At 38.1% G+C, this 14,401-nt stretch overlaps 1 protein-coding gene across 3 annotated transcripts in view; it reads right to left on the bottom strand.

The window, feature by feature from the left end:
- Nucleotides 1-3,790: 3,790 nt before the first annotated feature.
- The window catches only part of LOC123756859 (protein regulator of cytokinesis 1), a 45,467-nt gene continuing 34,856 nt past the window's right edge, over nt 3,791-14,401 (bottom strand). The window contains exons 14-15 of one of the 3 annotated variants that reach the window (XM_045740243.2): nt 11,985-12,102; nt 6,145-6,284 (exon numbers count right to left, since the gene is read on the bottom strand). In XM_045740243.2, coding sequence (XP_045596199.2) covers nt 12,010-12,102 — 93 coding nt within the window. In that variant the 3' untranslated portion in view covers nt 6,145-6,284; nt 11,985-12,009. Of the gene's footprint in view, nt 6,285-11,984; nt 12,103-14,401 lie in introns of all 3 variants that reach the window. The other 2 variants (XM_045740241.2, XM_069331973.1) reach the window with 2 other exon arrangements.

The raw sequence follows: 14,401 nt of genomic DNA, 5'->3' as shown, positions 1-14,401 counted from the left end.
TCTTCAAGAAAACCTGGACAACATAAGTATATGGAGCACCACTTGGCAAATGGAATTTAATGTGAATAAATGCCATGTTATGGAATGTGGAATTGGAGAACATAGACCCCCCACAACCTATAAATTATGTGAGAAATCTTTAAAGAATTCTGACAACGAAAGGGATCTAGGGGTGGTTCTAGATAGAAAACTGTCACCCGAGGACCACATTAAGAACATTGTGCAAGGAGCCTATGCTACACTTTCTAACTTCAGAATTGCTTTTAAATACATGGATGGAGAAATACTAAAGAAATTGTTCACGACTTTTGTTAGACCAAAGCTGGAATATGCAGAGGTTGTATGGTGCCCATATCTTAAGAAGCACATCAACAAACTGGAAAAGGTGCAACAACATGCCACTAAGTGGCTCCCAGAACTGAAGGACAAGAGCTATGAGGAGAGGTTAGAGGCATTAAATATGCCAAAACTAGAAGATAGAAGAAAAAGAGGCGATATGATCACTACGTACAAAATAGTAACAGGAATCGATAAAATTGATAGGGAAGAATTCCTGAGACCCGGAACTTCAAGAATAAGAGGTCATAGATTTAAACTAACGAAACAAAGCTGCCGGAGAAATATAAGAAAATTCACTTTTGTAAACAAGAGTGGTAGGCGGTTGGAACAAGTTAGGTGAGAAGATGGTGGAGGCCAAGACCGTCAGTAGTTTCAAAGCGTTATATGACAAAGAGTGCTGGGTAGATGGGACACCACAAGCGTAGCTCTCATCCTGTAACTACACTTAGGTAATTACACAAAACATACCATTTACTCCAAATATGAGCAGCAGTACAGTACAGGTAACATTCAACTAAAAGATAGAAGGAACATCGTTCCGGACCAAAAGTTCAGTAGTTAAGGGGATGGTGGCGAGAGAAAGAAATAACCATGGAACTGACCAGGACTAATGCCAAGCATCAGGTTCTGAAGACAAACACACAGCTCGTCAAAATTGGCATAAAAACCATGGATAGATAAGACATTGGAAAGAACAGCTATGACAAGGCAAAAGGAAAGAAAATGGATTGAGTAAAAAGCACAAAACTAGGTAGGGTCAGAATCAGGATCGAGATCAGGATCAGAGAAATCAAGGTTGGGGGGCATCGGCAGACTCAGCAGAGATGACAGGGAAGGCATGGAAAGGTGCACAAGCAAGTCAACAGGGTCTGGCGAGGATGAAGGTAGTGGGGTATGCCGAGGAGGGATGGAAACAATGGTGCACTCCTAGAGATAGGACAGCATCAGAAGGAATAAGAGAAACATGACTATATAGTGGGGGTCAGATGGTTCCCTATAGAGAAAAGATGAGTAAAAGAGGTGCAAGGAGAGGGAAGGACTTCCTGGTGAGTCTTCTTACTCACCAGGAAAGTAAAGGTGGGAGGAAGCCAGTTTGCATTTCTAACAGATACAATGGCGCAAGATACTCTCAGATAACCGCAATCATCTCGGGTGACAAAAGAGAACGAGAGTGAGTGACAAGGACAAACGGGTGGAGGTTGGATATTGGACTGAACGGCCACATGCTAAGGAGGGCTAGAAGACATAGGAGAGGACTGAGAAGAAAGACAGGACTGAGATTTAGAGGGACCTACATTGGGTAAAGAAGATTTAAGAGGGAGAATGGCAACAGAAAACGACAGGGGAAAACTAATTAGATAATATGGAAACTGGTCAGTGGCACTGGAAGAACATCCAAGAACTTAAAATTGCAGCAGAGCAGGGTAAGAAGGGGTGTATGTCGATGTACCGACTGCTCTCATTTACCTGGATATGGGAACAACCTCTCAATGGATAAGCAGAAATTTTACCATGAAGTCCAAAACTGAGCACATTCACAATTTTTTCTCGCAAGCAACATAATTCTGTACACTGTACATGATTAGGGGAGGATTGAAAGAATGACAAGTAATTATCAAAAGAAGAAAGAATGACAAACTACAGCTTACCTTGTTGGAGTTCATCTGCTTGATCGATGAACATCTTTACTTCATTTATGTAATCTAACCTAACTAAAAATTATTGTACATAAACTTGGCAAGGTTAATTTTGACTGCCAGCTGCTGGAGGATCACTGGTTGAATGCTCTACACTCAATTTTCCTTTTCATAATATTGTGCCTCACTAAATCTGGAAATCCAACCATTACTTTTTGAAATCTGGTACTGTATTTGAAGGCTGGCTGCAAACTGGCTGCAGCATTTATTTCTTCACCTCGAACTTAGTTGAACAATATTGGCCATTTCTTATTTCCAGCAGATTTAAGAGTCTAGTTTTGCCGAGTTCCCAGCCATAGTGGTGCTTCCTTAAATGAGCGTGCGGACGCTGCCGCTAAGGAGGCTATCAGCACTTATCCTATTTCCTGCAAAGGTGTTCCTTATTCCGACTTCTACCCGGTCATTCATTCCTCAATCCTTGTCCATTAGTATGGGTGTTGGCCTTTTGTTCCTGGTAACAAACTGTGCTGTTAAAGGTAGCCTATCCCCTTGGCCCTCCTACCACCGTAATCAGCGATGGGGAAACGGCTTTGACGAGGTTATTAACTCGCTGGAGCACCACTCTGCTCATTATTACCCCTTTTATGGTCATGCAGATCCTTGTTGAATGTCCCGAGTTTCAGGATGTGCATGCATATTGCTTCCCAGACTGTCCCTCGTGGTCATTTGTACCTCGATAGAATCCTTTGCGACATACTCTTTATCGTTCACCTTGTGTGCTTTTGTTCTCGTATTGTAATCCTTTCTGATATTCTGTGCCTTTTTAATATCCTGCAACCTTGATGGTGCTACCCAAGTATTCCCGGCTTGGTGCCTTTTGATATTTACTTCACCTCAAATTGAGACACCCCATTGTGCCATGCTGTGCAAACTACTTACACAGCCTCATCCAACTGTACATTGTTCCAGCTTCAAAGTTTTTTTTTTTTTATTGTTACACCTATTTGTGTAGTCATCTTTGTTTCTCTATATCAGATGGTACTAATGCTTATACCAAAATCCTTGCAATGCTTACAACTAACCACCCATTTTTACAAGGTTCACCCCCCCCCCCCCTTTCCCTGTCCAGCTCATGGTTTGCTTAGTGGGTGGCTGTTGGAGTACAATGCTCCACGGGCTGATATTGTGTCTGGCTTTTTTGGAAACTTGTGCTAACAGCCACCTTTACTAATTTTCTTATTAGTAAAGGTGGCCATTCTTTCTGTATTCACAGGCTAATGGCACCACTGTTCGATTAGGAATAAGCAAAGATTGTTTGAAATTAGAAGTGGTTATTCAACTGAACTAGTCTCTGGATATAGTAATCCAGATGGAGGAGCACAATCGGCGACCCCCACTTTCAAAAGGACACATCTGCTTTGGAGAAAGTACAATACAGATTAACAATGTCATCCTATAAAGCCCACACTCATACCAGGAACAGTCAAGGGCCTCAGAACATGATAGGGCTAATCTCATTAGCCTTTAAAATATTGTACTATATTAATTGAAAATTATTAATCCAGGTTACTATAAAAAGTTTAATGTAGCTCATATAAAGAGCAAAATGTCACTAGGAGACAAAAGGAAATACTTTTATCATCCAGTGCAATAAACCCATGGAATAGTTTATCCATCAATACTAAGGCAATACTCTTTAAAATCAGCTGGAAAATATCTTGGAGAATGAGGTAACCTTTGACAAGTTGCTGGCTTCCTGTCCTCAAGTATTCTTAATATGGTGGTCCTTGGGTAAGTTTAGGTAAAACCATTCATTAATAGATATTATTTATTAAAAAAAAAAGAAAAATGCCATATTTGAGTCCAATAAATATTCAAGAAACAAATGTTATGCCCCAGCATGGCATACTTCAGGCACTTAACATAGTGTGAACAATTTTGGAGTTATGCAATTCTCTCTCCAGATACTTCGTCTACTTGTATAAAAGAAGCAGTTTACAAGCTTACAGAAATATATACATGTGTTAAAGCTGAAACATGTACAAAATACATAAAACCAAATAAAACCTATTGACTATTCTAACATTTTATTAAAGGAAGTTTAACAATATGGAAATTAATAATGACAAAATTAACACTATACTTCACTTGAGGGCTTCTCAGTGTACATAATGAGACTTGCATAACCATTATTGTCTACATATATACACACACGCATACAAACTGCATTACATGAAAATACAACAAGTCCATGCACTAATAAAATAATTAAAGCAGAAATATTGGTAATTTGTGTTACAGTGTTTCTAGACTACATTTGGCTATAAGCTTAAGTACCTTCAGGTTTAGAACAAGTTATTTACTTACATTCTATATTATGCACATGAGAATATGCTTTACATTTATTATGCATAACAGCCCTGCTATAATATTTGCACCTTTCCATTTTTTGTTATTCAATGTAATATAATGTATCTATGCTTGCATAAAATTAATGTACCATACACAATACTAACTGTTCGCACTTTTCTAAATTAAAAAAATATCCTGCCCTAAAAAAAAAAAAAAAATTGTTTGGCAACATCAATTAAGTCGACTGACAACTTGTACGCCATACCAAAGTATTTTTTTTTTTAACACTACCAATAACTTGACCATGGAGGTCTGGTCGAGGACCGGGCCGCGGGGACACTCCGCCCCAAAACCATCTCAAGGTAATCATCTGGACAAACCTGTAACCTGTCACTATAAGAATCCTTACTCTCAGCATTTTAAAATCATAAATAAACCAGCGAATTGCACTACTTAAAATAATAAAAGTTGTTTTTCTTTAAAGGTCACAGAAAATATCAGATAATTTACTATAAGGATGTACGCACTTAGAAAATACACAGAAAGACAACCACAGTACAATATCTACAAGAAAAAAAAAGCAGTTTGGATAATTTGCAGCAGCAAAACATTTAACCTTAAGATGAATAATAGGTATCTATGATGACTGGTAATAAGTATTTAGATTGAAATTATAATTTTGTGATATCATTAAATGATCATCAAAATAAAGGAACAGATGATCATTAAATAAAAGATAGTAATGCCAAGTTCGTGTTCAACCAAGCATACAATGAACAGATACAATAGCTCCAAGATTGTACCAGTAGAACAATGGGAACCCAAACACAAGGAGTTGTGAGCACACATTGTTGTAATTATTATTACAACAATAATGACTACACCAAAATTATTTGTTCTTTGGAGCTTACCAGCCTAAAATATCATAATAGGTACAGCCTCAATAATTATCTATGGTAAATTTAATATTTTTATGAAAAAAATAGTGTGATCACCAACTGTTATTGAGTCGTCTGAAAAGTTGGTTGTAGTGGCAAAACAATAAGAGCATACAAAACCCCTAGGTGCACAATAAATTATGTACAGTACTGTACTACCAAACTTGAGAGAAGTTACTACAAACTAATAAGAAATATAGAGGTTATTTAGTAAAGATGCTGCAGCATTTTGAATTAACCTCCAAATAAACTTCGGTAAAGAGTTAACAGGAACCATATCAATGTATCAGGAACTACACAAAGGATACATTATGCATATATATAAATTAAAACTCAAATGGTAGCTAGAAACATGTAAGCATACAATATAATTAAAATGTCATACTGTCATATTACAGTATGACATTTGTTATATTTTATAAAGTACATTCATTAATATACTCCAAAAGCAACAGCTACTTCTACTTGCAAGTGAAGAGTTATAGCATATGAATGTGACAACTGGGTCCTGTAACTCATGAATACCAGTATAATTAAGTAAACCCTACACTAAAATCTGAATATTGTATGTATATTATGGTTCTATGACCATTAAGCGTTATAAAAATCATTTTATTCTCTGATAATCTTTCATACACATCACACTTCCCCTACTACAAGACTGCATTTAATGCTAAGTATATACAAATGCAGAATCATATCAGATAAGAAAACTAAGTTTGCTCCACCTGCTTGGAGTCCCCAGACGAGATGGTCCTGCATATGGTGATCTTAGAGCTCTGGATGAGGAAGGAGTCGTTATCGTGCGTGTTACTGTGGAATTTCTTGGCGAGCGACGATTTCCGTGAACTCTCGGAGAACGACGTGTGGATATCCGTGGTAAAGTCATAGGAGTCTTAGGCAGGCCTGGGGGAGGGTAGCGTGGAGAAACACGACGCTTTACTAATGGAGTTTTTTTGTGTCCATGGACTACCGAGCTACGGATATTCTCCCTTTCGCTGCGACGCTGAATCCCATCCTATTAAAACAGTAACTTATTAAACACACATTTAAACAGGAAAGGTCAAAGCTTGAGCACATGACTGCAAGCTATGCATGTCAGAATAAACTAATTAGATCCAATGTCTTAATATTAGTAATGAAATATTTTCAAATCACTAGATACTGTACCTAATATATTACCAGATTCCTTGAATGTTTCCACATGAATTAGATTTCATTATGATTACATTTGAATTATAATTTCTACAAATTCAGGAATCTACCCTTTTCCCCCCCTAATATTTTTGGGTTTCAACTTTGTTATGTGAAAACAATATTGATGTAAAAATCAGATTACAGTGCAACCTAGATTCGGTGAATTATTTGGCCCAACCTCTATTCATTGCATCAGAAGATGCCTTCAGTTTTTCTTTCTATAGCAATTGTTTGCAAGTGACAAACCAAAATACATAAACAATTTTTTTTAGTATAAAGTATTTACTAATGCTAATGTATAAAAATAGTTTAATAATATGTACTGAATGAACTATTCACCAAAGTACAGTGCTATGCCCGTTTCTCCCAATCATCTACAAAACTGTTTTTACTATGTTCTAAAAAAATTTTTATTATGGAGCCACAGTAAAGCCAGTACTGTACCATTTGTACCAAAATTTTTCCCATGCTAGAAGCTAATTTCACTAAGCAAATGTTACAGTAATTTTAACTTATCACATAAGTCAACTATCAGGAGAACCTGTCTGTAAAGATTTCACCATATCAAACTTATTTCTTATGCCTCAGCCTTAACACTTTATTTTCGAAGGTAGCAAACCCATACCTAGTTAAATAAAAACAGCACCAGCTAAAGATGAAAACGATACTTTTTTTTTTTAATATACTGAATGGCTATCCAATAGCACCAACTAGTATTGTGTCCATCTACGAAAATAATTAAAAACCTGCTTGGAGGCATAACCCTTAAGTGCACATACGTATGCAGATATTTTAGTTATCACAATTTTTTATACAAATGATGTAAATACTGTTTGGTTAAAATTTGTGTGTATGTAATGAAGTTAACCTATACTTACAAAAAATAATTCTGCTGTTATTTTTAATTGCTTACTATCAATAAATCTTGTCCCTCAAGCTAGGCAATTATTGTCAATGCACAATTTGGCATTTCCTGCCAATGCTTGAATTTGAATCAACAAGGCAGCCGGTGGCTGAGCGGACAGAACACTGGACACGTGATCCTGTGGTCCCGGGTTCAATCCCGGGTGCCGGCGAGAAACGATGGGCAGAGTTTCTTTCATCCCGATGCCCCTGTTACCTAGCAGTAAATAGGTACCTGGGATTTAGTCAGCTGTCACGGGCTGCTTCCTGGGGGTGGAGGCCTGGTCGAGGACCGGACCGTGGGGACACTAATGCCTCAAAATCATCTCAAGATAACCTCAAGATAGGAAGACCCATCAACTTTCCCCACAGGTCTGTAAACACAAGCTCTGCATAACAGCCTTATGTTAATTTAACACTTTCGCCACTCGGTGGCGCACGAGCGCGTCACTAAGTTTTGTGCGGGTTCCGTAAGGGTGACTGGCGGGAGTCACGAGAATAAATATTTGTATAAATTCCAATTTCGATCCAATCTACTTGGGGATAGTTTAGAAATGTTCGCCATGAAATTTACGTTTTCTCTAATAGCCGAAGAGCTTATTTGGGAGAACGGCATGGCAGTGAATCATCGTGGTAAAACAATTGTATTATTAACACTTTCGCGCTCTCCGCAAAGGTCACTCAGCCAACCGAATGTGCGCGCTGCGTTTTTATCGCTTAAGCGTAAAAACAAAAATGTGTATACTCTTTTTACTCTTCTGACCTTAGTTCTCATGCTACGTATTTCATTTTGGTACCAACGTGTTCGCAATAAAATTCTCTAGAAGAACATTAGTAAAATAAGTCACGAAACATATAGGGATACCAGCACCAAATAAATAACTACGTAGATGACTCGCCGTGAGCGCCCATCAGCAACAAAATGTTTTTACTCTTGGGATTGTAATCACCTCCACACTTGTTCTACAGCGTTAATTTTGGTATCAATGGACTCGCAATGAAATTCCCAACACGGTGATATGAATATAAGCGTAGAATAATGATGCAGCCCGCCCGCAAGAGTGTGGGAAGTGGTGAAATTGTTACCCGGTATCGGTGACGGGACGACACACGGCGCTTTGAAAGTTTATACTTATTTCACTCTCATGACATTAATTTTCTATGTACGTCATTCATTTTTATGTCGATGTGTTCGCAATAGAATGTTCTATCTGCCCATAGGTAAAAAATATCAACAAAGCGTAAGTTAGAATAGCGACAAATATAAAACAACGCTGGAACATATCAGTGAGCGTCAAACACACACGAAATATTTTTACTTTTGTTATGTTTGTCAAGATTATACTTGTTGCACACAGTTATTTTTGGTTGTATATTGATCGGAATAAAATTCCCTAAACAGACATATGCATATAATACATGATATGGGGGAAGAATTACCAGTATAAACGGCTAAAGTTACCCACCTGCAACCCGTTTGGGACAAAATATCATTTGATCGAAGTTATCCATACCTTTCATGAACTAATTGTACCATGCAGCCTAGTGGTGAGAAAGAGAGCCTCATAGCGCGCAGTTTGAAACAAACCCAAAGTAAATCGGATAAAAATTGAATTTTATACAAATATTTTAAAAGTAGACATAACTTTATGTCCACTATGCGTTTACGTTAGACGAAACCGAACGCGCCGGCGCGTCCAGATAGCGCGAAACTGTTAACACGACGAGTATGATCGACAGTTTTTATATTTGTTGCTGGTCGAACGCATCCATGCGAGACATTTTATACTTATGTTCTTCTAGAACATTCTATTGCAAAAACATTGATACAAAAATGAAATACGTACATCAAAAAATAATGTCAGGACAGTGACTTTAATATACAATTTTCAATGCGGGTTTTGCCAATATACCGCCGCGGGTAACACTTCGGCCACTTCCCACACTCGTGGGTCGGTCGCGACATTGATTCTATATTTATATGCATATGTCCGTGTAGACAATTTTATTGCAATTTCAGTGATGCCAAAATTAACCCTGTAGGACAAGTGTGGAGTTGACAACCCTGAAGATAGAAACATTTCATTGCTGTCTGGCGCTCACGGCTAGTGATCGACGTAGTTTTTTATTTGGTGCTGATCTAACTTATGTTTTGGTGACATTTTATACTTATGTTCTTCTAGAACATTCTATTGCGAGCACATCGGTACAAAAACGAAATACGTACATCGAAAATTAACGTCAGGACAGTCAAAAGAGTATACACTTTTAAATGTTGCCGCTCGATCGCTGAAAAGCTCATTTCAGTTGGGGAAAGTTTTTTTTTTCAAACGCCGTTTCTCGAAAGTGTTAACATAAGAGCCAAGAATGTTAAGTAAACCTGCCTGGAAAATGTGCACTGTAACCATAGAGATGCTGAATCCAGGTTGCACTGTACTTTAAGTCATTGGAAAGCACATAATGTGTTTATGACAAGTAATACTGTTAGAAATTTCTGGCACTGCATTTTTGGTTGGAATATTAAATTCTCAAAACCATTATAGAGTTAAAACAATATACTTGTTACGTTACAAGATTTTGTGGAAATTTTTGGCACGACAAATTTTTTGCAAGTGAAAACCGGAAAATATAAGGAATATTTTTGAGTAAAGTATTTACTAATGTTAATGTATAAAAATAGTTAAATATGTACTGAATGAACTATTCACCAAAATGTGCTGAAATCATCTAATTCTAAATACTGAACAAGTGACATTCTGCTGCAACTTGAGATCAATACTGTGCTTTATTTGCAGTGAGCTAAGATCTTTAACTACACCTGAAAAGACCCATATTTCATTAGTATTACAAACATATTGGTACGTTCATGTGTAAATACTAATGCCAAATAAAATGTATTAATGATTTCCCAGCTAATAATCTGGTGCTAGAGTGGCTCACAATACAAGTGTCCTTACTGCTCTGGCTCTGGCTTTACTGTCATGTAATACTTCAAAATGTACAGAACGTTTCCAAATTGAACATGGGTTTAATTACATTAGATTATCCTATCACATTTCCCCCCCCCCCCCCTACAAATTTTGGGTGCTACCAGCATCTTGGGGAAAGCACAAATGGCGTTGCGATATTTTATTTCCAATGCATACTGCAAGGTTATGTGTGCATTTGGTGTCATTTTTAAGCTAAAGAGTTGTACTTTATAATGGTATCTTCAAAAAATGCAGCAAAAGCAAAATAAAATAACTAAGGAGAGTTAAATTTATCCAAGGTAATGTTGAAAATGACAACTAGAGCCGTCATCGGAACGTTCTGGCATTGAGCAAATGACGAATGTAGGCGTCACAAAAATGTTAAAGGGTTAAAGGCCATTGTTCCCAAGAGATATTAATGATAATTTACTGTTACTTTCCTTCAAGTCCAAAAAGGACTACAGATCTTATGGGTATTGTAGAGTCCACTCTTATTATAAAATAATGTTCACAACACAGTGAAATCACAATAGTGTGATTTCACTTATAATAGACCTATGATAAAATCTTTTAAAGCAATACGATTCACCAAACTCTCATACTGGATCACCCTAGACATACGTTCGATACCATCATATTGCTCCAAAAGATTTTCTGCATACAATAGCCTCAATAAATCTCACTACAGTCAATACACTATTTTCCACAACGAACATATTGCTAAATAATATTTATGAAAAATATTAACGTATCATGCAACCTTCAACATGTAAACAAAGACTGTATAATCTCCTTAGAGTATTTCTAGTACAATATAGAAATGAAGAGCCATGTTCAACATGTACTGGAAACGTGCATGTGATATTTAGTTTCAGTAAGTTATGCACACAACATGCACTTGCAATAAGGAAAACTAAAATATAAACAAGAGATAACAGGAGCAGACGTTGAAGACAATTAAGAAAAAGAAGCCAAGGATAAAATATTGAAATACAAATAATATTTGTTTAACATCAAAATGTTTAACAATATGCCCTATGGGGGTATATTATATCGTACATCAGCGTGAAATTTGGTGTGAATATCCCCCAAGTAAAGCACCATTAGCAAAGGAAAATTTGTATCAATTAACTGTGCAGCAGATAAGACAGCCAGTTAAGTTGGTGCCTCAGACACTACTAAATCACTATACTTTTCCCAAAATATTTTACACAAATATCCACAGTAAATGCACAAGAATGTGGAGAAACGTGTTTTCAATCTTAATTTCTAAGCTACTATGTTTTCTCAAGTGATCCAGTGGAGCCACAGGGCTTCCATTTATTACTTGTAATTTGAAATGTTTGTGTCTTTATAGTGAAACACTATGGATGGACAACAACTGCAGTAGAGTTGTGATAGTTAATTCTTTGGCAAAACATTTCTTTATATACTACCACTTTCAACTCAACAAATAATACGCAAGATATACTGTGATAGGAGTACCAAAGGAAGGCCCAAAAGTACTACCCAACATTTAAGAAAAAAATTATTATACCCATGCATTTACTTTTACAAATTTATTCTAATGAATTTGGACTATTTTCTCAAGAGAACAATTACAAGGCAGAGCTCTTCATACACAGTTGTTCAACAACAGGTATGCTTACAGGCTCTCATCGTACATCTGACATGCTACCGCAGATTCAAAGGTCGACATGTTATCTTTGGAGCAACGTCTATTTTTGTATTGGTACTGCTCAAGCTTGGCATAGCACTCAAATCACGCTGGAAGCAAAGCAGTAATAATATAAACTAGTCAATTCAAAAATTAAAAAGAAAAATATATGGAAAAAAAAAAGCGTTCAATGTAACGAAAAGCTAATTTCTGGGCGAGACCAAGAGGTTCCCCAGAGCTAATACCCGGCTGATGTGTATATATTAGACAGTCACATACATACAGTATAGTCAATCAATGGAGTTCTTAGTCTATCGGGGATCTCGAGCCAGAACCTAGCCCCCCCCCTTCCTCAGATGCATGAGGAGCAATGGCCTAGAGACACCGTGTAGTTGGATGCAGTCTATGTCTGGCATCTACCAGGTCAGGCACCCAAAAAAGGTAGGAATCTCAAAAACTACAGCCGATTAAAAATTGCAAACCGAAAGCTTAACGAGCAAGCAGAACTATCCAATCAAAAAACAAGCAAACAAGCATGACGTCACCACAGCTGCCATGCCACTGTTCCACAAGGGTGGAAGCACCCTTGGGAAGGAGTGATCACAGTGTATTGATCCGGGTACCTGGTAGAGCTAGGATTTCTCCCCACAAACAGAACTAGGAAACAAAAGGCTTGCATACCGAAAGGGAAATTATGAGGAAATGAGAAGTTTCCTAAGGAATATACCATGGGACACAGACCTCAGAGCCAAGTCTGTACAAGACATGACGGACTGTCACCCAAAAGTGTTAGGAGGCAGTAAACAGGTTCATCTCGGCCCAAAAGGAAAAATCCGAGAAGCAAAAGAAGAATCCATGGTTTAATATGGCATGTAAGGAAGCAAAAGAACTGAACAAAAGGGCATGGAGGAACTTCTGAAATAACTGAACACCAGAAAGCAGAGAGGTACCAGAGAACCAGGAATGAGTATGTTAGTGTGAGAAAAGAAGCAGAGAAAAATTATGAAAATGATATAGCAAGCAAAGCCAAGACTGAACCAAAGCTACTCCACAGTCACATCAGGGGGAAAACAAGTGAAAGAACAGGTAATGGCACTTAGAACAGGCAAAGACAGGTATACAGAGAATGACAAAGGTGTGTGAAGAACTCAAGAGGTTCCAGGAGGTCTTCACAATAGAACAAGGCAAGGTCACTGCACTAGGAGAGGGGGCAGTAAACCAGGTGGCCTTGGAAGGGTTCAAAATTACGAGAGATGAGGTCAAGAGACACCTGTTGGTCCAGACGGGATCTCACCATGGGTATTGAAAGTGTGCAGAGGCACTTTGCTTGCCACTCTCCATAGTGTATACCCTGGAAACACAAACCAAAACTGTCTCTTTTCCGCTTGTTACAACTTGTAATAAAGTTGTTACATCTTGGCTTAACGTGTTTATGACGTATTAGAACATTGTTGCAACTTGCTATATTGGTTGTTATAACTGGTTAGGAGAGGTTAAAACTTGTTTGAACGTTGTACCAACGTCGTAGTTTCAGTGTGTGTTTGGCGGGTAGTAGGTCACTGGAAACGGGAGACCCGCCAGAAATATGGAAGACGGCTAATGCGGTCCCAATATACAAAAGGGGCGACAGATCAGAGCCACTGAACTACAGGCCAGTGTCCTTGACTTGTATACCATGCAAGGTGATGGAGAAGATGGCGAGAAAAAATCTAGTAACACAACTGGAGAGAAGGGACTTCGTGACAAATCGCCAACATGGGTTCAGGGAGGGTAAATCTTACCTTACAGGCTTAATAGTGTTCTATGATCAATGACAAAGATTAAGCAAGAAAGAGAAGGCTGGGCGGACTGCATTTTCGTGGACTGTCGGAAAGCCTTTGACACAGTACCCCATAAGAGGCTGGTACAGAAGCTGGAGACAGGCAGGAATGACTGGTAAGGCGTTCTAGTGGATAAAGGAGTACCTAAGCAATAGGAAGCAGAGTTATAGTGAGGGGCGAGACCTCAGATTAGCGTGAAGTCACCAGTGGAGTCGCACAGGGCTTTGTACTCAGTCCTGTCCTGTTTCTGATATACGTAAATGATCTCCCAGAGGGTATAGACTCATTCCTCTCAATGTTTGCTGACAATGCCAAAATTATGAGAAGGATTAAGACGGAGGAGGACTGCTTGAGGCTTCAAGAAGACCTAGACAAATTGAAGGAATGGTTGAACAAGTGTTGTTAAGAGTTTAACCCAAGCAAATATAACGTAGTGAAGATAGGTGTAGGAAGCAGGCGACCAGATACAAGGTATCATTTGGGAGATGAAATTCTTCAAGAGTCGGAGAGAGAAAGACTTTGGGGTTGATATCACGTCAGACCTGTCCCCTAAAGCCCATATCAAGAGGATAACATCAGTGGCTGGCAA

Source organism: Procambarus clarkii, chromosome 26 (genome assembly GCF_040958095.1).
Source record: "Procambarus clarkii isolate CNS0578487 chromosome 26, FALCON_Pclarkii_2.0, whole genome shotgun sequence".
NCBI lineage: Eukaryota > Metazoa > Arthropoda > Malacostraca > Decapoda > Cambaridae > Procambarus > Procambarus clarkii.
Note: the sequence above shows the minus strand (reverse complement) of the source record. Positions and strands in the feature narration are given on the sequence as shown.